This window comes from Pituophis catenifer, unplaced genomic scaffold (genome assembly GCF_029215685.1).
Source record: "Pituophis catenifer annectens isolate HBS135680 unplaced genomic scaffold, rPitCat1.0.hap2 SCAF_2, whole genome shotgun sequence".
Lineage (NCBI taxonomy): Eukaryota > Metazoa > Chordata > Lepidosauria > Squamata > Colubridae > Pituophis > Pituophis catenifer.
In genome coordinates, this window is record NW_027256882.1 from 156,776,261 (window position 1) to 156,799,710 (window position 23,450).

The window sequence follows — 23,450 nt, forward strand, 5'->3', positions numbered from 1 at the left end:
GGGTGTGAATGATCACATGATCATGGGAATGCTTCAAAGGTCATACCTGTGAAAGCATGTCATAAGTCACTTTTTTCAGTGCTGTTGTAACCTTGTACGGTCACTAAAGGAACTGTTGTAAGTCGAGGCCTACTTGTAATATGTGGTATAAAAGCTGAGCAGAGAGGCAGCCGGATGTTGTAGTGTTGATATAGGAGCGAGAGAGAAGATGGCTTGTGTATGTTTGGGAAAATAAAACAGTCTGAAGAAGCCCAAAGGAAATAGTTACAGTTATAGTTCTCCAGAAGTAGAACTCACAAAGAGAAGTAGTGGAGGAACAGGAGTTGTAGTAGAATTGGGGAAGTGGTAGTGCTTGAGTGAGTATTATTAGCCTTTGAGTGCTTGAGTGCGTGTTGCCTAGATGCCAGGTGTGTTTGGGTTGATTCTTGGGGGTTTTGGAGCCCACTGACCTGGGCACATGTAACAGAACCTGTGAGAGGCTTAATTACAGTTGTAAATTGCCGATTACCTGTTAACTATTGATAACAAAATTATTTATGATAACATATTAATTCATCATTGCCTTTTTTTTTTTTCATTTTTATATACTGTTTTCACGTTTTCGTATTATATCTGTACACTGCCCAGAGTTGCTCTGTGAGGGAGGTAAGCTGTTTTAAAAATTGATAAATAAAATAAAATTAATTAACACATTCAGCTTGTTGTTGTTTTTAAAATCAGGAGATACTGAGCCAAATCCATGAACTTCTCGGACGCTCTGATACTTTAAGAGATTTACTTCTGGAGGAGGTATCAGCATGGCAAAATCGTCAGCGGTTAGCTTGCATTGGAGAGAAATGTGATACCAGCTTATGGCATCTGGAAGAATGGTAAGTGGTAATGATGGCAATGATCCATACGGGCCAGTTACTTGTTTTTAATGAGACATTTCTATACAACGATCCCTTTGAAGAAATGGATTACAGCAGGGGTGTCAAACTTGAGGCCCGGGGGCCTGATCCGGCCCACAGAGTGCTTAGATCTGGCCCACAGGGCTGCCCTTAGAAACAGTCTTAGATCCGGTCCACGGTGCCTCTGCCAGCGAAAACAGAGCTCGGGAGGGCCGTGTGCAGCCCTCCCGAGCTCCGTTTTCATTGGCAGAGGGTTGCAGGAGGCCATTGCAGCTGAAAACGAAGTTCGGGAGTCCTGTTTTCACTGGCAGCGCACTCAGGCCGCCACAGGCGCCCCCGACACAAGTGATGTCAAGCTGGCCCTCCCCATCCTGGCTATGCCCTCCCCTTACCCCCTTGAGGTCAAACACAACCCTAATGAAATCGAGTTTGACACCCCTGCATTATGGTAAATCCTCGGCATACTACCATTCGTTCGGCGACTGTCTAAAGTTACAAGAGCATTGAAAAAAGTGACTTGTGACTGGTTTTCCCATTTACCTCTGTTGTAACATCCCCATGGTCACATGAACAATATTCGGGTACTCAACAACAGGCATGTATTTATGACATTGCACTGTCTTGGGGTCAGGTAATCATCACCGTTTGTAACTTTCCCAGTTGGCTTCTGACAAGTAACATCATTGGGGGGGAAGCCAAGATCGCTTAACAACTGCGAGTGATTCGCTTAGCAACACGTCACAAAATGGGCTACAACTCACTTTCTTCCCTGAATTCCCTATCGAAGCCGTTGAAAGGAATTGCAGTCTATTTAATTTCAGGCTTCCCTGTTCAGGACTTCGAGTTAGGTTTTTTATTTGTTTGTTTTGACTTGTAGATCTCTGTGCCCCTGTTCACAGCTTGTTCATGGAGAGTCCTGTTATCCACTGATCTTCCTCCTGAATTGCAGGTTTACTAAGAAGGCTGAGATCCTCTTCCACTTGCTGCACCTATTAAAGATGCTGACTGGGATGTACGACAAGGTGACTTACCAGACAGATCCCCTCAAGAGCCAGTTGCCCCTTCTGGTCAGGCGGCTTCAGGAGCAAATAATCTGCCTCTTGAAAAGGTGAACAAGGGAGGGGAAGGATTCTGCCAGTAAGGAAATGTTACAGGGAGGTGGGCAAGAATGGATGGGTTGTAGAAGACTTAACGTTGCTCTGTTCTTGCCAGTGCTTTTGTGGTGGAGGTACAGCCTAAGATGCAAGTTCCCAATCAACGTCCATTGGTGCTAAGAACCAACCACAAGTTCTCCGTCCGGGCCAGGTGAGGAAATCTTTATTCTAACAGTGGCCATTCCTGGAGACTGTTTTGGGCAGGAAACTGAACATTTTAGAAGGGGCCAGATCAAAGGACGTGGGTCCCATATATTTATAGTATAGGTGTTGTTAGTGTTATTATCATCTTAGGGAATTACTGCACACGGGAGCCAGTTCATCTGTGCTCAGAAAAAGTAGCTTTTTCTCAGAACAGAGCTAGGTTATTTAGTACGTATTTATGATTCAGGTTTATATAACCACCAGTCTCAAAAAGGTGAGTCATCGCGATCCCATGGACAACGTTCCTCCAGGCCTTCCTCTCTTCTACCATCATCTGGAGTACATTTAAGATCATGCCTGCTGCTTCAGTGATTCCATCCAGCCACCTCGTTCTCTGTCGTCCCATTCTTCTTTTGCCCTCAATCGTTCCCAGCATTCGGCTCTTCTCCAGTGAGTCCTTCCTTCTCATTAGATGGCCAAAGTATTTTGAGTTTCATCTTCAGGATCTGGCCTTCTAAAGAGCAGTCAGGGTTGATCTCCTCTAGGACTGACTGGTTTGATTGCCTTGCAGTCCAAGAGACTCGCAGGAGTCTTCTCCAGCACCATAGTATAGTGTAGTGTAGTGTAGTGTAGTGTAGTGTAGTGTAGTGTAGAGTAGAGTAGAGTAGAGTAGAGTAGAGTAGAGTAGAGTATAGAGTAGAGTAGAGTAGAGTAGAGTAGAGTAGAGTAGAGTAGAGTAGAATATAGTATAGTGCTATGATGGCGAACCTATGGCACGGGTGCCACAGGTGGCACGCAGAGCCATATCTTTGGGCACGTAAGCGTTGCCCTAGTTCAGCTCCAGCACACACATGCGCACTGCCCAAGTGCTTTTCAGGCCTTCGGGGCCCACTAGAAGTCGGGAAACGGGCTGTTTCCAGGCCTCTGGAGAGCATCCAGAGGGGGTGGGGAAGGCCATTTTCGCCCTCCACAGGGTCCTAGAAAGCCTCTGGAGCCTGGGGAGGGCAAAAGATGGGCCTACCGGGCCCACTGGCCCATTGTGTACTAAAAGCAGGGGGACCGCGGGGGGGAGTGGGTTGCGCGCACATGGGGGGATGTTGCATTGAATTATGGGTGTGGGCATGTGCGCGACACCCCTCCCCCTGCGCAACCCCTGCTTTTGGCACGCGATGGCAAGAAGGTTAGCTATCACTGGTATAGTGAGTATAACAACTTAAAATATATATATATAAAAGCACATAAAACATCCCCTCATAGTAAATTCCTAAAATGTATAGCTGAGGTAATTGTATCTAATGATCGCACCAATGCAACATTGTGCCAACTCTGCCATGTTTCCTGGTCCTCATGCCCATTGGCAAATCCATGTTTTCAAGGTCTTTGGAAAGGCCAGCAGGCTCAGGTCCATTCTAGTCTCCAGGTACAGGATGTTCTAAGGGGCAGACCCCATGACAGGAAAGTATGTTTTCCAAGGCTTCATCAGGTGGCACTCCTTAATGGACAAGACTCACAACATGTGTCTCCTGCTGGATCTGATGGGATGTGTAGATGTAGCTTGGGAGAGGTAGTCTCAAATAAGCTAGTTCCATGTCATGTAGGCTTTATAGGTCATTACTAGCACCTTGAATTGAACCGGAAATCAAACTGGCAGCCTTTGCAGCTCATGGACAAAATATGTAACATGTTCAAATTATGTGGTATGCATAACTAACTGCCTGTGTGCTGGATTTTGAACCAGTTGAAGCTTCCAAATATCTGAGGTGGGAATAGCAATAGCACTTAGACTTCTATATTGCTTTACAGTGCTTTACAGCCCTCTCTTAAGCAGTTTATAGAGTCAGCATATTGCCCCCAACAATTTGGGTCCTCATTTTACCCCCCACGGAAGGATGGAAGGCTGAGTCAACCTTGGAATGAATCAGGGGTGAAATGCTCCCGGTTCGGACCTGATTGCCCGATCCAGTAGCGATGGAGGCGGGTGGTTCATAGCAAAAATCCCTGCCCCCCCCATTCCCCAGCTGAGCCGCGCAATCATCAGAGGCTTTTTTTTAATTTTTAAAAGCATTTTTTTCTACAACCTCTTTGGCTGAAAAAATGCTTTTAAAAGTAAAAAAAAAGCCTCTGATGATCGCACGGCTCAGCTGGGGAATGGGGGGGGCAGGGATTCCAGCTCTCAAATGCCCTTACGATCACAATTTTTTGATTGAGACAATCTAATTGCAGATTTAGACAGTAAAACAAAATGAATTTGCTCTGCTCCATAAACCTTAGTGCCAAGATCAAGGAAAAGAGTAGTTTTTCCACTTGAGCTAAGACTGCTTTATTATTTGATTATTTGGGGAAAATAATGCAAAAACATCTCAAGACAGTATTAATAAACAGGATGTTGCAGAAATACTTTTGACTAGTAGGAAAGCAATTCATTTTGAAACTATAAATACTTGCCCCCCCCCTTTTTTTTTTTTACCGCATGGATTTTAATTGGTTGCTATTTCCATGATTCAGACTACTGGTAAAACTTCGGGATGAAAACAACTCATTGGTGGTGTCGATTGACATTGACCGGTATGTTATTCTACTGTAGCCTTTTATAAAAATGACTTGTTTAGTCAGGGTTAAAATGAGAAATATTTTTTATAAAATTCTAGAAACCCTAAATGAACTTTTTGCCATACTTGGTCAGAAATGACAACAATTTTTGGATTTGTGAAAAGATCCAAGGGTAGGGTGAGGTTATGGGAAAAAATGAGCTATATGTGTAATATAAGCTGCCCAGAGTTGCCTTCTTGGAGAACTCGGTGGCATATAAATTTAATAAATAAATATCATAGAAGTGGGAAAATATTAATTTGCTTGTACTTGTTGCAAGGAAGATTTGGTGTTGCTTCTTTAAATATTCTTTTTTCTATTTGGGGTTTTTGTTTTTGCTCTTCTTTTTTCTTTTACATTTTGTATATCTTTTCTTTCTATTCTTTTCTTTTTTTCCTAATTTCTGTTTCCCTTATTATTAAAACTCTTTAATAACAAGTTTTTTTAAAAAAATAAACCTCTATAGGCCATGTGTGTCCAAGCTGTGGCCCATGGGCCTCATATGGCCCTGGACCATTATGTAATGCGGCCCCACAAGATTGTAAACTTCTATCATTATTTTGTGACTTATATGTGGCCCATGCAAGCTGGGTTGGACACCCATGTTCTAGGCTTTATAGATCTTACTTTTACTAATGGAGCTTGTAGCGTTGTGATGGAAGCAGACTAGACATGGGGGAATCACCATTGATTGATTTTCCTTGTTCTTACCTTTTTCAGGGATGCTACTAATTTGACCGGGTAAGTATTCACTGAATAAAAGCAATGGGGAATAATGAGCCTTTCCTATCTGGGAAGGTAGTGGACCATGATTCTTAATCTGGAGATTGTAAAGCTTTACTTATCTGGTTAGTGGAGGAGAAGTTCATAGTGGGGCCCTTCAATTACCTTCTTAGAAAGAGATAAATGAGTTATTGATAGATGTGAGATTTGAAGAATTTCCTTCAGCCCTCAGGCCCATCTCCAAAATCACCCACCTAGCAGAATTGAAAAGAAACTGAGATTGGAAAACTGTGGTGGATACAGAGGAGGGAGGGGAGAAGGCAGTAGTATGCCTGCCCTATAATTTGAGTAAACCAGAAGTAGATAAGCTGTTATCTAGAAACTCATCTTGGTTCCCATCAAGTTCCCAGTCTGATTTCTGTTTTGTATATTTTAAAAATTGCACAGTACTAAATGAGATGTTATAAATCAAACAGCCTGTCTCCGGGGCAATTGTGATGCCCAAGAATGTCCCTAGATCCTTCATAAACTCTATGGGCAGTTTTTGCACATAAAAAGATGCGTATCTACAGTTCAGCGTTTTGTTTGAGAGTGTGCCCAGTCAACAAGGAAGAAAGGTTCCTTGGAATGGTAAGGAGCTTCCCCAGTTTGACTCCTGGAAAATTAGTATTTGTGACATAGTCACATCATGGCAGCTGTTTTGTGAATGGTCATTACAGCCACTTTGAGAGAGCATTCACAACCTACTTTCATAATTCCAAATTTGCCAACTGTTCAAAAAGTTTATGAATGTGTTACGGCATATTTAAATACATACTTGCCTGGCAGGGGAGATACCATGATCATGTTTTATATAAATATAAATATATCTATCTCCGGCCACCAGAAAATGGCACATGTTGTGACTGATCCTTGTATTTTAATCTGTTTTCTATTCTGAAGGTTCCGGAAGTTCAATATTTTGACATCCAGCACCAAAACCTTGATGATGGATGATCCCCAAAAGAAAGGACTCGTTTGTGATTTTAAGTACATTGTATGGAAATATTGGCTGATGATTTGAACCTTTAGATATATGAGAAGGAGATAGGATAGTTGGAGCAAGATGTTCCATTTAAATGGTAGAATGGGGGTACAACATTCCCCCACAAAGGGGAAACCTAGCCATTGCCAACATAGAAACCAATTTATTTATTTTTTTGCCATCCTATTCTACTAAATTTTGACAACAGATAAGAAATTTGGTCTATATTTCTTGTACTCTATATTCAGTGGTTCTCTATTTGGGATGCTTTTTTTTTTATTTCACATTCCTAAAATATCACCATATTTCTCCTTTTTATTCTTTCCCTTCCATGTTACTCATGCAGTTTTTAATTTTTTCATAGTTGCGTTTTAATCAGGGAAGTTGGGGGGGAGACAAAAGTGTGGTGAAAATTAGATTCTGTTTACTTGTACTTTTTTTAATGCCTTCTGTGACAGCTTTATTGGGTGAAAAGGGCAGTGGGAGCTCAGGTGCTAAGGCTGTAGCAATTGAAGCTGAGCGGAAACAAAGGAGGAATTGGCTCCTGCCGCAGTTGATCTCAGACCCATGAGGGTCACTTTTAACCGTGTAGGTCAGTGGTTCTGAATCTTTTTAGATCCCCCTTAAATACAGGTAGTCCTTTTGACTTACAACCACAATTGACCCCAACATTTCTGCTGCTAAGTGAGTAACCCGGTTGTTAAGTGAGTCTGGTTTCCCCATTGACTTTGTTTATCAGAACATTGCAAAAGGTGATCACATGACCCCTGGACATTGCAATTGTCATAAATATATGCCGGTTGCCAAGCATCTGAATTTTGATCACATGATCATAGGGAATCTGCAATGGTCACAAGTCACTTTTTTCAATGCCATTGTAACTTCAAGTGGTCACTAAATGAACTGTTGTAAGCCGAGGACTACTTGTATCTTTTGTAGCCACGGACCATTGCCAGAGAGTCCCAAGGCTTAAGTCAAGATTTAAATCATAACATTTCTTCAAGCCTTCGTGGACTCCCTGTGATGACATCATGGTCCCGAGGGATCCGCAGCTCACAGGTTGAGAACCACTGAACTAGGTCATAACAAAGGGACTGAGTCAATGGCTGACTTGGGAGCTGCAGTTTGGGAGGAGGTGGTAACACAGTAGCTATTCCCTCCCTCTTGTGCTGATTTTCTAATTCAGGTCCTGTCAGGCTCCCATCCAGGTTTGTTTATTTTTAAAGGAAAAAAAGTATTGGGTGAGGAGGAATCCTTTGTGACCTGTCCCTCCAAGCCCCAAGGCAACCACCTGTCTTGCATCCACTGCTTCGGCCCCCTTGCCAGACACACAAAATGTATTAGGGAGTTCAGGTGGCTAAAATTTTGACCTATTTTTTAGTCATTAAAAATCTAGTGTTTTAACGTATTTCAGGAAGTACATTGTTCCAATATTTGGTACTGTCGCAGCTAAGTGGCATTGTACATCAAAGCCCCAAATAATCTGCATAATAATCCCCTCTTCTTAAAGATCTTAAGATAATGAATGTTATGATACAATTGTTGTGAGTCAGGAGCATAAAATATTTGTTTTCTCAATTGCATAAATTAGTGGCGCTATGCTTCAGCCTTTTATTTAAATAATTTTTTAAAACCAACTTGAACATTCAATATGCAAGAGAAGAAGTTGAGGAGAAGCTGAAATTGGTGAAAAAAAAAAGATTTGGAAGACATGCTTCTGATCTCACATCAGCTTTCTGCTATTCATTAAAGTACAGGCCTCTTTTTCCAGACATTTATGTTGGTCTGTAAGAAAGACCCCATTTCTTTAAAAGTTGCATTAAAAATGTCCAGCATCAATGATCTGTTTATTTTAAAGCAGCTGCATGGTTTTTTTCAAGCTTTCTTGGAAGACTAAAAAGATGAACATGCTTTAATGAACAACAGAGAGGCGCTGTGCTTGCAAAACATATGCAATAATTTTTCAGAACTATTTTCTAAGGGGTCACAGTCATAAAAACAAGGTTTTTTTTTTATTATAGGCTCTTTTGTTTGTACAACTGAATAGGATGATAAGTATTTCTTTGAAAAGATAATCTGCTGAAGTGATGTATTTGGAAGGCAATAGGTTGGAGAAAACTTTCAACAATACAATGATTTGGTTTGATCTGAACTGATCTTTGTTCCCTTTTGGCCTGATTAATAAAATTTTTCTCTTCTCTTCTCTCTGATGAAGTCACTGAAAGAGCAGAAAATCTCGGGTGCAGGGAAAGGCAACAAAGGGATTAGTGAGGTGAGATTTCAGTTAAATAAGAGGTGATTGTTTAGTGTAAAGATGCCCTATATTACTTGTGGGCCTGACCACAGGTTTGGACTTAATAATCAATACCTGGAGGCTGTATTATCTCATTCCCAGCAAATGTTAAGAATGTGCTTCTTAGGGTGGTAGAACATGTTTAAAAATTGGGAAATATGTCTCAAATTAAAAATGAGGAGTAACAGTGCTTCCCTGATCTTTGGTCCCCGTTGCTTACACATCTGTTTACTTACTTTCACGTGTGTATAATTTTTCACTAAAGTAAAGTTTCCTTCAAGTCAGGCTCTACTCCTGGTGTCCTCATGGATATGTTCATGCAGTTTTCTCAGAAGAGGCATTGCCTTCTTCCAGGTTGATTGTCAACTTCCCAGTGTATCCTAAGCCCTGGAAGACCCTTATCCAGATATAAACCAAGTCTATCCCAGCTTCTTTCGTTGTTTTTATGGGGCTCTGATTTGCTGCAGGAGATTTTATTTACTATAACTGTAGGGGTTCTGGAGTTAGGTGATGTGTACATTTGTGTATATAGGTAGACTTACAGCATGGCCATTTGGTCAGCCATTTGCTCCTCACACATCTCCTTGGGCAGCCAACCCATTCCTCCCGGACCCATGCAGCATCTCTTGCACGCTGCCTCACTTCCTCCCCACATCCGGCAGCAGCCATTTTACCGGCCTGCAGGCCTGGGACACAGAACTTCTTAACTAACTTCCCCACTTACGGTACTTTGGTTGTGGGAAACCAGCAAGGAACTGCCTTACTTAACAATAGGACAGCAACCAGGATTGCTGGGACCAGAATTGCAGGGATTGCCATTGTAAGGTGAGGAATCCCCTGAACCGATTTCTTTCTTTCTTCGAATGTCTGAAGAAAACCAACGTGTCACCTGCTAAAGAGAATATATTTCTTACAGAGGGGGCTCTTGTACGTAAGCTAGTGCTGCAGTGAAAGCATGGCACACAATAGTCTCAGGAGCTCTGATCAGCCTCTGTTCATTTTCTCTTTGGGCGATAGGGATCGTTGTCTGTCACCGAAGAATTGCACATTATCACTTTCACCCTGGATTACTGCTATCGAGGTATCAAGTGCCAGCTACAGGTAAGAGAATCTTCCTGATTCCATTAAATTTAGGAGGGGAAGGCAGCTGTATTATTATTATTATTCATGTGGGCATTATTATGGCACGGGGGGAACTTAGACTGAATTTGGGGAGATCTTGGTTAACCAGAGTCTCCTCTCAACTGTTTCTGGTCAATGGTGGCATAAGAAGCATCCCTTCTCTCGGTGGTTATAAAACCAAAAGACTCAACATTTGTTGCTTCTTATGAGATGGGCAGCTATATAGAATTGATGTATAAACAAACATTATCACCTATTTTCTATACGAGTCTAAATTTCTAGACATTTCTTAATATGAAGAAATCAAAATATGTTACTAACTCTCGAAATAACTATCATCTGCATTGCCACTACACTGTTCCAGCAGTGAAATCCAGCCGGATCTATCGGGCTTGTGCGAGCTGGTAGGGCTGGCAGCAGGAGGCTCCGCATACCTGCCGGGACGTCATTACGTCCTGTTTTTGACCCTCTGCGCATGCGCAGAATAGGGGCATGCGCGCTTACATTTCTGATCCGGTAGCGAAGGTAAGTGCATTTCACCGCTGCACTTTTCCCTCCCCAAGAACTACCTGAGAATCTAGAATGGCTATAAACCATTGCGGTTGGAATTGTCTCTGCACATCTTGTTTTCATGCCACTGAATGAACCTGCTAATACAGCAATAAGTCTTTTGTAGCGTACAGTGCCCTGGAATACCTTTGTGGTGTGTTTGTATTGAATTCCCCCTTTTGTAACCTTTTTTCATCACCAGACATCCACCTTGCCAGTGGTGATTGTTTCCAATGCCAACCAGCTCTCCAGCGCTTGGGCTTCCATTTTATGGTTTATTATGCTCAGCAGAGATACTAAGGTAAGAACCTGTTTTCTTACAGCTGCTTCTCAGAAGTGGGCATGATCTTTCTACTGTAGACCAAATTTCTTCTACCCAGATTGGCCATTATCGTTTTCTTATCACTTGCACTGGAACCAACTTTCCTCTATTTTGGATGGGGAAGGCCTCTCATTCTGCTTCCATAGATCACTAGTCTTAAGTTCTCTGAAGGAATCGTTTCTCTCATGCCTCCCTCTTGTACGCAATCCAACAACACTGAAATTGTCTGAAAAAGTTCTGCTTAAACTTCCATTTCTGAAAACTTTCTTTGAGTAGCGCCTCACCTCTGGAACTCTGTTTCTAGAATCATATAAACGACAGTAGGCAGCCTAATAGAAGAAGGATGTTCTTGAGTGCAAGTTACGTTCTTCGTTGGTATTCACTTGTCCTCTAGCAGCCAACTACTTTGCCAGACATATAAGGCAGGATGCCATCACTATGGGGATGGAAAGTAACATCTACTCTTATCCCACAATAAATGATACATTTAACCTCTCCAAAGTTCGAATTTAAAGCAACCCTCCCTAATATGATGTTCCCCCAGGCATGTAAGAGAAAGGTCCCATCATGGCTGAGGACAGAGAACTTTCTAGTGGAAACTCTTAAGAAAAGGTTGCAGCAAGCTAGTCTGTCGTCCCTCTTTCCTTGGGCAGCCCAAGGGGATGAATTATGTCTCTAAAACTGTTCCCCATAGATATTCCCTTTGCGTGAGAGGGGGGCATATTTAAAATAAAATCAAGTACCTGATTAATCCTTTTTTTCCCTCCTCCTTCCTAGAACCAACTGTTTTTCTCCCAACCACCAGAGGCCACCTGGGCCCAGCTTTCCAGTGTATTGTCCTGTCAATTCTTAGCAGCTACTGAACGAGGCCTGGATAACCATCAGCTCAAGATGCTGGGAGAAAAACTCTGTGGTAAAATGGGAGGTTTTGTCCCTATGGAGATGAAGCAGGGATTCCATTGATATGGACAGGTCTGGATTTAAAGTCCTGCCCAGGCATGTTCTGTCTCCTGTCCCTTTAGCAGAGACGTTTAGGCAAAATTGGGCATTTATAAATGATTTTAGGAGCTAGGAATGTAGAATCAGAATTGATAATAGCTGCATTTGATTCATTGGAGGGATTCATTTCTTCAATTCTGCTTCCCAGCAGTTTTCCACTCACTCTCCTTGTGAGACAAGAATAGCCCTGTTGAAAGAAATAAGGGTTCTGCTTGGGTTCACATATCCTTATCAAGGCAGTTATGTGGTGTTTCTCCTTACTTTTTTCTTCCCATCAAAGGGCCAGGCGTGAACTTACAGAGTACCATCACATGGGATCAGTTTTCAAAGGTAAGGAACTGTCCTCGAAACAGCTCTTCCGAGGTTTCTGTTGTCCACCTGCCAGCATCCTCATTTAGCTGTCCTCTGGTGTGTGTTTTTTTTTTCTTCCTCCAGGAAGCGACTGCAAGCACCCCAGGGGACAATAATTTCAGCTTCTGGACCTGGATTGATGGGATCCTACTCCTGATTCAAGAGCATCTGCTGCAGCTCTGGAAGAAAAAGTAAAGATTGGGGAGAAATGAAAAGTGATAAAAATGAGGACTTTTTGATTATTGCTAGCCTTTGGGGGAAGTGTCAGATCATGCACAGGTAGTCTTCAATTTACAACAGTTTGCTTAGTGACCGTCCCAGGTTACAGCAGCACTGAAAAAAGTGACTTGTGACCATTTTTCACGCTTACAGCTATCGCCTTGGTCACAGGATCAAAATTCAAATGCTTGGCAAGTGACTCATATTTATGATGGTTGCAGTGTCCCAGGGCCAAGTGATCCCCTTTTGAGACCTTCTGACAAGCAAAGTCAATGGGGAAGCCAGATTCACTTAACAACTGTGGCAAAAAAGGTCCTAAAATGGGATGAAACATAACTGTTCCACTCAGCAACAGAAATGTTGGGCTCAATTGTGGTTGTCAGTTGAGGACTACCTGTATTTCTTGTTAGGGAGACAGTCCCAAATATTGGGGTAGCAGCAACATCTTTCCCGGATTGGGGAGAATTTCATAACCTTATCTTGGAAGGCTGGGGATGCAGCGTTTTTTCATACGTTCAGCACCATGTTGTCCTTCACCACGGTTTGTTTGTTTTTTTTCCAATCTTGGTAACTTTAAGACATGGGAATTCCATTTCCCAGATTCCCCAGGCAGTATGCTGGCTTGAGACTTGTGGGAGTTGAAGTCCACATACTTTAAAGTTGACAAGTATTTTTTATTTAAAAAACCCTGTCCTAGACCTTAAAGTCTGTAGAGATTCTCAGTCATCCAGGTCATGGTTGTCCCAAAGGTGCTTTTTCAGGAGACAGCTGGACTTTCTTGTTTTTTCTTTTTTCTTTTGAAGACGGTTCACTTCTCATCCAAGAAGCTTCTTCAGCTCCGGCAGGATAGTGGTATCAGGTAATAAGTGTGCTAGGCCTTAACTGAGATTGCAGAAGCCAGGAAAAGAGCACAGAGTTTAGGGTTTTTTTTTTTTGTTGTTGTTGTTGTTTTTGTTTTTGCCTGGGACAGCAGTTTACTAACCCGTGACTCTGCATGTAGGAACCAGGGTTTGAAAAGATACAGTGAGGAAGAGGTGAAACCAAAGCTGTTGGAAAGCAAAGGAAAATGAGCAGCTTTTCCTGATCTATATCTTTCCCATTCCCAAATTTGACTAGTCTCATCATGGGATTTGTGAGCCGCAAATATGAAAAGCGTTTGCTGAAAAGGAAAATGGCTGGCACCTTCCTGATACGTTTCAGTGAGAGTACCTCCAATGGTGGCATCACCTTTACCTGGGTAGACTTTAACAATGATGGTGAGTTTTTGGATTCCTATCTTACTTTTTAATCATCCTGAGTGATGCCTTAGAAAATGGCTTATCTCATCTTATTAAGCTTTGGCATGATAATGGACCAGGATTTTTCAAACTGCACTCAGAACCGTGGGGTTTCTTAAAACTTGATGGGGTTCTGTAAGACACTGAGGGAATTTTTTTTTTTTTTAAATTCACTCAGAAGCAGCCAATTTTCTATCATTAGAAGTTTGTCTCTTTTTATTTTATTTATTTTATTTTTATTTATTTTATTTTGATTTATATGCCGCCCTTCTCCGGAGACTCAGGGCGGCTTACAAGGCGTTAAGCAATAGCCTTCATACTTTTGTATATTTTATACAAAGTCAGCTTATTGCCCTCACAAACCGGGTCTTCATTTTACCTTCCTTAGAAAGGATGGAAGGCTGAGTCAACCTTGAGCCTGGTGAGGATTGAACTCGCAGTAATTGCAGGCAGCTGGAAGCTAAATACTACCTTTTAACAGTAGCATTAGTCTGCTGCGCCACTCAGGCTTCAGAGATCATTTTAAAATGATCTCCGAAGTTAAAATACATAATAAAAAGGAAAAAGAAGGCATCAACTGCAGACCAAACAAAAAAACAATGATAAAAAGTGTGCGTACAACAAATAACAAGTATATTATTAATGTTAACAAGTTCAATATAAAATGCCCATTCTGATTAAATGCTGAAAAATATATTTAAATCCTCCACCATTAAAAGAATACTTTCAGATCTATGTTTAGATAATTTCTATAATATTTGACTCCAAGCTCTTGCAAGCTTGTAAACACACTTGGAGATGTGGTGGATTGAGACCCACACTTTCATAAGGGAGTCTCTAGATCAGTGTTTCTCAGTTTCAGCAACTTTAAGATATGTGGACTTCAACTCCCAGAATTCTCTGCTGACTGGGGAATTCTGGGAGTTGAAGTACGTGCATCTTAATGTTGCCAAGGTTGAGAAACATTGTTCTAAATACTCCATACTCCTTTATCATTCACACTCACTCTGGGACATCTTTAACTCCTAGCAAATACCCTGTCAGACTAAGCTGCTGAGAAGAAGATGTAAGAGAGGTTTCTATTCTACGCCTCATTTAAAAATCAGTACAGAGGACCTTGTACTGGAATAGACTAGATGGGGGCAGCAAACCTTAAGGCAGGACAAGAAATAACAGATGGAAACTTATCAAAGAGAGGTCCAACTTAGACCTAAGGAGAAACTTCCTGAAGGTGAGAACAATTAATCAGTGGAACGGCTTGCTTTCAGAAGTTGTGGGTTCCCCATCACTGGAGGTTTTTAAGAAGAGATTGGACAGCTATTTGTCGGGAATGGTGTAGGACCGTGATGGCGAACCTATGGCACGTGTGCCACAGGTGGCACGCGGAGCCATATCTGGACATGCAAGCATTGCTCTAGCTCAACTCCAGCAAGCATGCGTGCGCTGGCCAGCTGATTTTCAGGCCTTCCAGATCCACCGGAAGTTGGGAAATGGGATATTTCCAGTCTCCAGAGGGCCTCCAGTGGGTGGGGAAGGCCGTTTTCGCCCTCCTCAGGTTTCTAGAAAGGCTCTGGAGGCTGGGGAGGGCAAAAAAAAAGGGCCTTCCGATCCCACCAGAAGTCGGGAAATGGGCCATTTCCGGCCTCCGGAGGGCCTCCAGAGGGGTGGGGAAGACCGTTTTCACCTTCCTCTGGTTCCTAGAAAGCCTCGGGAGGCTCAAGAGAGTGAAAAACAGGCCTACTGGGCCCACCGTGCCATCACAGGGGGCGTGGCGCATTGAATTATGGGTGTGAGCACACGCACACACAACCTCCCTGCGGTCCCCCCACTTTTGGCACGCGACGGCAAAAAGATTAGCCATCACTGGTGTAGGATCTCTACTTCAGCAGAAGGTTGGACTAGGAGACCTTCAAAGTCCCTTCCAACTCTATTATTCTGTCTTCTGAATCCCCCCTCTTCTCATCAAGCACATTGCCCTCCCAGATTCAAATTTCAGGATGATGCAGAAATTTCTCTAAATCACCGAGAACCCTATTTGTGCAGGTACTCCAGAATTCCATTCAGTTGAGCCCTACACCAAGAAAGAGCTGGAGTTCCTTTCACTGCCTGATATCATCCGAGATTACCAACTCCTGGCTAAAGAAGTCGTTCCAGAGAATCCACTCCTTTACCTGTATCCTGACACTCCAAGGGATGACGCTTTTGGTTCTTACTACAAAGAACGCCGGGAAGGTATTAGCGGCTGCCAGTTTTTCCTTGGGCATTCTCCACTGGGACTCTTATTTATACCCTGCGATTCAGCGGAACTGCATTTTCCCATGGACGAGTTTATATGTATTCTGATATTTCCAGAATTGCTGTTTATGGAAGTTGACATCTAGCAAATGTAGTTGTTTGGGTAGGAAAGGTTTAAAGTACATTTTATCAGAGGGATGATGATGATGATACAAACCTGAATTGTTCCTTTTTACAGTTTAAAGGAGGCAAAGACAGATGATGCCTCAGGTATACAAGTGGTGCTCTTGGCATGGGAAAGAAATCTTCAATGAGTAAACATTGGACCTTTCTTTGTCATCCAAATTTCAACAATTGAGCCAAAAGATTAGGGCTTCCCCTTTCCATGTGACATTTCCACCAGAGTTCTTCTTAAATATTCATGCTATTCTGAATAAAATGATAGTGCAAATATTTGTCTCAATAGTAAGAATATTTATTTGTTTGTTTCTTTGTATCCTGCCTTTATTTATTTTTTTTACAAAAAACTCAAGGCAGCAAACATACCCAGCACTCCTATTTCCCCCACAACAACAACCTTGTGAATTGGATTGGGCTGAGACAGAGACTGACTGACCCAAAGTCACCCAGCTGGCTTTCATAGCTAAGGCAGGACTTGAACTTTCAGTCTCCTTATTTTTAGCTTGATGCCTTAACCACTACACCAAACTGGCTCTCTACCAAGGAAACTATGAAGGGAACTCTGTTAAATCTGGTGCAAGGGTTGTAAAATATTGATAGTGTTGCTGCTTCTCCATCCTTCACATCCTCTTCTTTTTTTTCCCAGTAAGCACGATGGAAAAAAGAAAATACTTGAACCGTCGCCTGATCAGAGTCTCTACGTGAGCAATGCCATCTTCTCCTTTCTTTGCTTCTTCAAGTAGTTGGTTATAAATGTTGCATGCATCACTCCCAAACTGTCTTTAGTTCACCTGAATCCAACATTCTACTGCAATCCCACCTCCTATGTCCTCTGTACCTCATGAGAGACATGAGAGGATGAGCTAAAGTGGGAATCCTGTTTCATCTCACTGGATGAAAAGCCTTCTACAAAGGCCTTGACTTGGATCCAGAGCAAGCAGACAGTGCTTTTCATCGAGTTGCCTCCTTTCTTCTTTGCCCCCCTTCTAATACCCCCACCCCCGAGCTTTTGAGACAGATTTGACTAGAGGAAAGAATGACCAGGAAAGGGAAGTTGAGAGAGCCAATAGGTGATCTTGTTTATGGAATTCCTTGCTGAGGTTATGTGTCCTGCACAGCCTTTAGGTTGTGTTCTTACCTGATTTAATCCCTCTCTCCTTAATCCAGAGGCCGGCTAGCTGGGCACCTTTGGAATAGAAAAGGTAGCTCCCCATCAGGCCATTGCCACTTGTGCCTTCCATTCAGGGAGGTGCTGTCTCAGAGTCTTTTTCTGCAAATTAGTTGACCAGGGGCAGGGGGGGACACTGAACACAGGTTTAAAAAAATGGGAGAAATAAAGTCTAAGCTGATTGTCTAAGTCTTAAAAGAGATTTTAAGAAGTTTCAACTGAACTTCTGTAGCAAGAGAATTCTGCCATGACAACTTTGGTGTCATGGCAGAGAAGAGAAGATGCTGCTGTTGTACATTCCGTCCGTCCCCCAATATCAATTATGGATGCTACTGAAGGTGGTAGAATGCTTCTTTTTTTCCTTTTTCCTCTAATTCATCTCCATCTAGGCAACCAGGAGAGACTCAGATGCCAGATGTAAAAGAACTACTCCCTATAAGCAATGAGTTGGCAGCTGATGAAGTGCAGAATCCTGAGTATAAAGTGGAGAACTGTCTGCTTGGGCAACCAGGAGAGACTCAGACGCCAGATGTAAAAGAACTACTCCCTATAAGCAATGAGTTGGCAGCTGATGAAGTGCAGAATCCTGAGTATAAAGTGGAGAACTGTCTGCTTGACAAGGAAGGTAAATAATGTATCTGGGCCCTCTTAAATTGGGCAATTGTTGTCCCAGAAGTAATCCTTTTGAGACTATGCCCCAAAGGAGCTGTTTTTTCCAGAGGCAACTGGACTTTCTTGTTTTTCTTTGAAGACTTCTTCAGCTCTGACTGGATGGTGTGGAATGGAAGGATTTGTATTCCCTGCAGACAGCTGGTCATTAACGACTGTCTAAAAGAATGCAAATGACCAGCTGTCATCTAGGAGTATAAATCCTTCCATTCCCCACGATCCAGTCAGAGCTGAAGAAGCTTCTTGGATGAGAAGCGAAACGTCTTCAAAGAAAAACCAAGTAAGTCCAATTGCCTCTTGAAAAAAGCACCTTTGGGACAATCATGACCTGGATGACTGAGAATCTCCATAGACGTTTGGAGACTATGGTTGCAGAATTGTTAGTTTGTTTCCATTTTCTCTTTTCTTTTGGATTTCTCTCATTTGTCTTTCTGCGTTTAGTTTGGCTGATTTGCTCTCCCTTCCTCTTTTTTTTTAGATCCTTTTCTTTTCCAGTCAAACGAAGAGCAACAGGAACCTTCCATCCTATTTGATATGCCACACTTGCATGTGGATGACCCAGATTTCCAAAACCTGCTCATCGTTGAGAATATAAGCAATGATACTCCTGGAATTGAAATTGAGGATTTAATGAACCTTTATGCTAAGGTAGAAGTAGGTTCATGTGTGTAGGACACACACACAATTCTCTACATGTCCTTTATTCCCCCCATTCTTTCTTGCCTATAATATACAATCAAGGCCATTGACATATAGGAAAATATATTCTGGTTTCTCTTAGCTTCTCTCCACAAATCTTTGGACAAAAGTTTCTCCCATAAATTGCCACTATTTAACCATTTAAGTTCTTTCTTAACAGCTATTTCTTCTATCATGCCTGGATTGGGGCAAAACTACGGATGAAGGGTTGGACTCCCTCCTATGCACATGCACACCCTTATAGAATTCATGAAAGCTGAAATTTGTTGACTTCCAAAAGGCTTGCATGTTGACTGACTCTTGATTATACTTGGGATCAAGTTAAGAAAAAGTCAAATAGCTCTTCATTTTGAGTTACAGGGTTTGCAAAAAGCAAGTTTGGGAAAAGGGAATATAATTTACTAGAATCTAGAAAAGTAGTGTGAGAAAAAAGACACCCCAGAAATATAAAAATGATGTGCTCATTCAATTATTTGGGTAAGATAGAGACTTTTTGAATTAATGGCTCAGCAACCATCTAATTTATTAGCAGGTGTGTTTGTTTAAAAAAAAAATATCACAGTTGCTGCTTGCTAGAATTAGAGTTACCATGACAGTAATCAATGACTAATACTGAGCTTTCATTTCTGTTTGCCTTGCCTCTCAGCTGTAAATTTGTAAATAAACAGATGCTACAAAATAAACCTTCAGTCTGCATTCTTTATGGGAAGCTGATCCAGTCGAGCTGTTCTGGAATTTCTTATCATATGGAGAAGTGGCAAGGACCAACCAGATCAAACTGTACTTTGGTAAAATTGAGCAAATACGAGCTGCATCCACACCAATGCTTTCCTCAAATACATGTGTGTAATTTTTTACTATCCTCTGCAATTCTGGGATCTTTCACTCCTTTTATTTTAATAATAAAAAAACATTCAGATCATTGTCAAATTCCTGGTTTTGGTGTTTCTGTCCTGTCAAGCATGAGGCATGGTCTGTCGATACAGATGTAGAGGTCTGTGATAATAAATTGTAGGGGTGATGACATTGGCCTACTTGAGCAGCGCACCTGTCACAACATTATGTCTTCCAATTTTTTAAACTTTTTAAAAGTTTGGCAAATTCTGATTTATTATAAAACATTGAACTAGAAGTGTTAATGTGGGACACCACTGGGAAAAGGGAAGGTTCCAGGAAAGGGTCGTGGGAGTCCAGGCTTTTGATAAATATGCCCCCATAGTTCCAATCATCCCAGCACTGTATTAAAGATGTCAGCGAAAGCAGTTCAGTTACATTAACTTTGCATAGTGCAGCACTGGATGATTTCAGGCAGCATTCTGCTCTGCCCCTGTAGGATACTGGAGGGGAGGGAAGAGGCTCTCACCTCTATGTTCTTTTTTTCCATTTATGAAACTGCTGAATTCATTTCAACTACACAAATATAGCTTTTTATTTCAGTCAATCATGCAAAAAAACTTCTCATTATCCCTCAAAAAAGGATGAACATACATTTTACATTGTAAATGAAAGTGTGAGATTCTTGAGTCATCCCCCCACTTTTGATATTAATAGTTGGCACTTAGTTTTTCTATACATTCTTGGTCACTAGCACTGCGGTGCACGACATGAATTGAGCCATATAAATAAAAATAAATACATTAAATAAGTATATTAAATAAATAAGAGCAAATAATGGACATACCCTCCCTCAACTTCTCTGTCTCGTTGATTTTTGCATTCCCAGGGAATGAATTGTATTTTCTGGATTCTGGATCTGCATGTATGTTAAGTGTGTGAAGGTTTATAATGGAATATTCTCTCTCCCGCCCCGGCATTGTTCTAGCTCAGATAGTTACATCCTATTCAATGCGGCACAGTGGGAAAAGACACGTGCCATCAAAATTGCAAACAACTGCAGGCGCTGTAAGATGACATCTACTACATGCGATTTCTCCCATTCTTGAATTGGTTTGGCTGGGCTGCTGCTTTCATCCTGTAGTTAGAGAAGAACATAAGTCAGATCTGCATTTTACCCAATTATCGAAGCATCAGTCCTTGTGAATGCTCATCCCAGCAACGCATTTGGATGCTCGAGTTAGAGAAAATCATTTGGCAGGATTGGGCCGGTGACTAAACAGGGCTGAAGGGGGACATTTGGAGCCATAGGTCCTCTTGAGAAATTGCCTGACTTCCTCGTGTTCACAGTGTGAAAGTGGCTATGAGAACAGTATGGGTGTAAGGGATGCAACCTTACTCCTTGTAAAAATAAGAGCCTTTCCTAACATTATTAATGCCTTTGTGAGAAATAGTTGAGTAGTGACAACCAGTCTTTGCATTTGCATTGTTGCAGTGTCCCTGTAATCTTCCTTTTGCCTCATAAACATACTTACTTTCCGAAGGAGCTGCAACAAATTAGTCATGGCAGTTCGGAGCCCAGTTGTAGTATCTGACTTTGCATACTGTGTCAGAAGTTCCTGATAACGGTGAAGGCCCCAACGAATCTTCATCAGACACAACTAAGACAGAGAACAAAAGCTGGGGGTCATTTTAATTCGATTCACAAACCAGACATAGAGATCCTTCAATAGAGGAAACTTGTTCAAAGCTACAGGCTTCCTTGTATGGCCCTCCCTACTTGGTTGGGGAACTCTGTGTCATGGGTTCTTTTAACTCTACTCAATTCGGTGGGTTCAAGACCCAAAAGAGCCAACAACACAGGTCTCTAGATAACGCACGGAAGCACTTCAATACTATTAAACATTAAACACTTCTCCACAGCTACTTTTCCTACTAGTACTCCTTGTGAGTACTGCTAGAGAAAAACATCCCATTCAAGTTATTTGGGCTGCCCCAAACCCCTCCCTCTTCCTCCTCCTCCTCCCCCTCCCCACACTCAGCTTTTATAGGCAACCTTGCCTTGCTAAGGTGAGGAGGGGGCTTAAAGAGACAGGACAAAAGCAGCACAGATGCTGGCAGTCTTCTGGACAGCCATTCTGCTCTCACACTCTGGTAAGAACAGATCTTGTGTGATTGTTTCCCTCCTCTACACCCCCCCCCACTTTTAAAATACCAGCCTCAAAGCTGCTTTTAAAACATATCCTTTAGAATGGGTGTTCTGCTTTCCTAACTATCGGGGGGGGGGGTCTCCAAATGTGGCAATGTTTAAGGTTCATGGACTTCAACTTCCAGAATTCTGGGAGCTGAAGTCCACAAGTCTTAAAAGTTGTCAAGTTTGGAGACCTCCACTAAATATGAATGATGAAGTCTGAATGGGGCTGCTTTTTGAAGAAAATGAGATCAGATATGTACTAATTTTTCTCTTCTCATGCAAAGTTGGAAACCTCTTCCATCTTGGCCCCCTTTCTTCTTTGATTGCCAGCTATAAACATTGTCCCTTCCCATAAAAGCGGCCTTTACATTCATCAGCTCAAAGGACAATTCTGCAGGTATGCCACAAAGGATTTAGTTTTAGCCAGATTTCTCAGGCCATCTCAGGAAGACTCTTTGTATTTCTGTATTAGGCAAGTCACCTTTTAGGGAAATTTGGCATACCCATTAATATATTTTTATGCAAGAAATCTCCAGAGTCACCTTATCAGTGAGAGGGGCATCATATATATTTAATAACATGGAATGGAATGGAATGGAATGGAATGGAATGGAATGGAATGAACGGAACAACAGATCAGAATTCTTTCTTGGCCAAGTGTAATTGGACAAAAGGAATTTGTCTCTGGTGTATAAGCTCTCAGTGTACATGTAAGCAACAATCATAATCATAATTTTTCCTTAGAACACAATTTAAGCACTGTTCTGTTTTGTACAATTAAATCCATAATAATTTACAATGTCTTCATAGTACCATTCAGCCATTACTTAAGTAAATATAAAGCCAGTCTGCATAACTATTATTTTTGTACAGTTACAACTGGATGATTTTAGAAACTCTACATCACTAGTGGAGAAATGATCTAAATGTATTTAAAAAAATAAACAGTTATACCCTTAATTGATTTGCAACTGTTCTTGGATTAGTTAAAAACCACCAAGATTACAGAAATCACAGTTCCGTAAAATGAAGTATTTTCATTTTATGGCTTGGTTTGGATAGACATAATTACCGTGCTATTCTTGCCCAAGGAATCTGGATCACAGTGATCGTTGCATTCAATCCGCCGAGGTAATGAAATATTTAACGGTTTTTCCTAGGGGGGAAAAAAAAGAGGCACTAAATATAAAGATGTACATTGAGCTTACTTGAAACAAAATACAAACAAAAATAAATGTTGGAATATATCCATCCCTACCACATACATCTTATCTCTAATCTTGTTCACCTGGGTTTTTTTTTTCTGTTCTGAAATTATATTGAGTAGAAAATGTCTGTCTATCCCCCTCCACCTGCTTCTCTGTATTCAAGTAAAGACTGCAGCCATTTTTCAAGCATTTGGATTTGGATACGTGCAAAATTAAATGATCCCTTCCAAGTTCTACATTTCTAATCTTAATTTTTAAGTAGGACAAGGGAGACAGAAGCTCATATGATCCTAGAACTTTGGGCCAAACACACTTTCAGACCAATCCACTTCACAAATGTGACGGTCATAAAATGAGGAGAGACCCTTCCTCAAATTACAGCTTCCTTGAGTTCTCAAGAAAAAAAGGCAGACTAAAATTTAATAAATGATAAGACTGAGAAAGATCAAATGGAAAACGTGAACAAGATATTTTAATTTCAGCAGTTCTAAGAAATGGGCCTTGTCACATCTGTGGGTTGTGACAGTTTAAGAAAAACTGAACTGCAAAATGTGGTCTTTCATAGGAGCCTAATCTGCCTCTGAATCTAGTCACAAGTGACAAATTA

The 23,450-nt window shown here is 41.6% G+C and overlaps 1 protein-coding gene across 7 annotated transcripts in view; it reads left to right on the plus strand.

Moving 5' to 3' along the window:
* STAT2 (signal transducer and activator of transcription 2) overlaps window positions 1-19,537 on the plus strand; it is a 55,817-nt gene extending 36,280 nt beyond the window's left edge. For 4 of the 7 annotated variants that reach the window (XM_070937832.1, XM_070937834.1, XM_070937833.1 and 1 more), the window contains 18 exons: window positions 721-869; window positions 1,840-1,998; window positions 2,103-2,195; window positions 4,694-4,753; window positions 5,498-5,518; window positions 6,443-6,536; window positions 8,740-8,796; window positions 9,835-9,918; window positions 10,691-10,789; window positions 11,588-11,723; window positions 12,090-12,139; window positions 12,245-12,351; window positions 13,496-13,635; window positions 15,700-15,888; window positions 16,718-16,772; window positions 17,629-17,864; window positions 18,387-18,562; window positions 18,768-19,247. In XM_070937832.1, the coding sequence (XP_070793933.1) occupies window positions 721-869; window positions 1,840-1,998; window positions 2,103-2,195; window positions 4,694-4,753; window positions 5,498-5,518; window positions 6,443-6,536; window positions 8,740-8,796; window positions 9,835-9,918; window positions 10,691-10,789; window positions 11,588-11,723; window positions 12,090-12,139; window positions 12,245-12,351; window positions 13,496-13,635; window positions 15,700-15,888; window positions 16,718-16,772; window positions 17,629-17,864; window positions 18,387-18,562; window positions 18,768-18,851 (1,989 nt within the window). In that variant the 3' untranslated portion in view covers window positions 18,852-19,247. The other 3 variants (XM_070937836.1, XM_070937837.1, XM_070937835.1) reach the window with 3 other exon arrangements.
* Window positions 19,538-23,450: the final 3,913 nt, after the last annotated feature.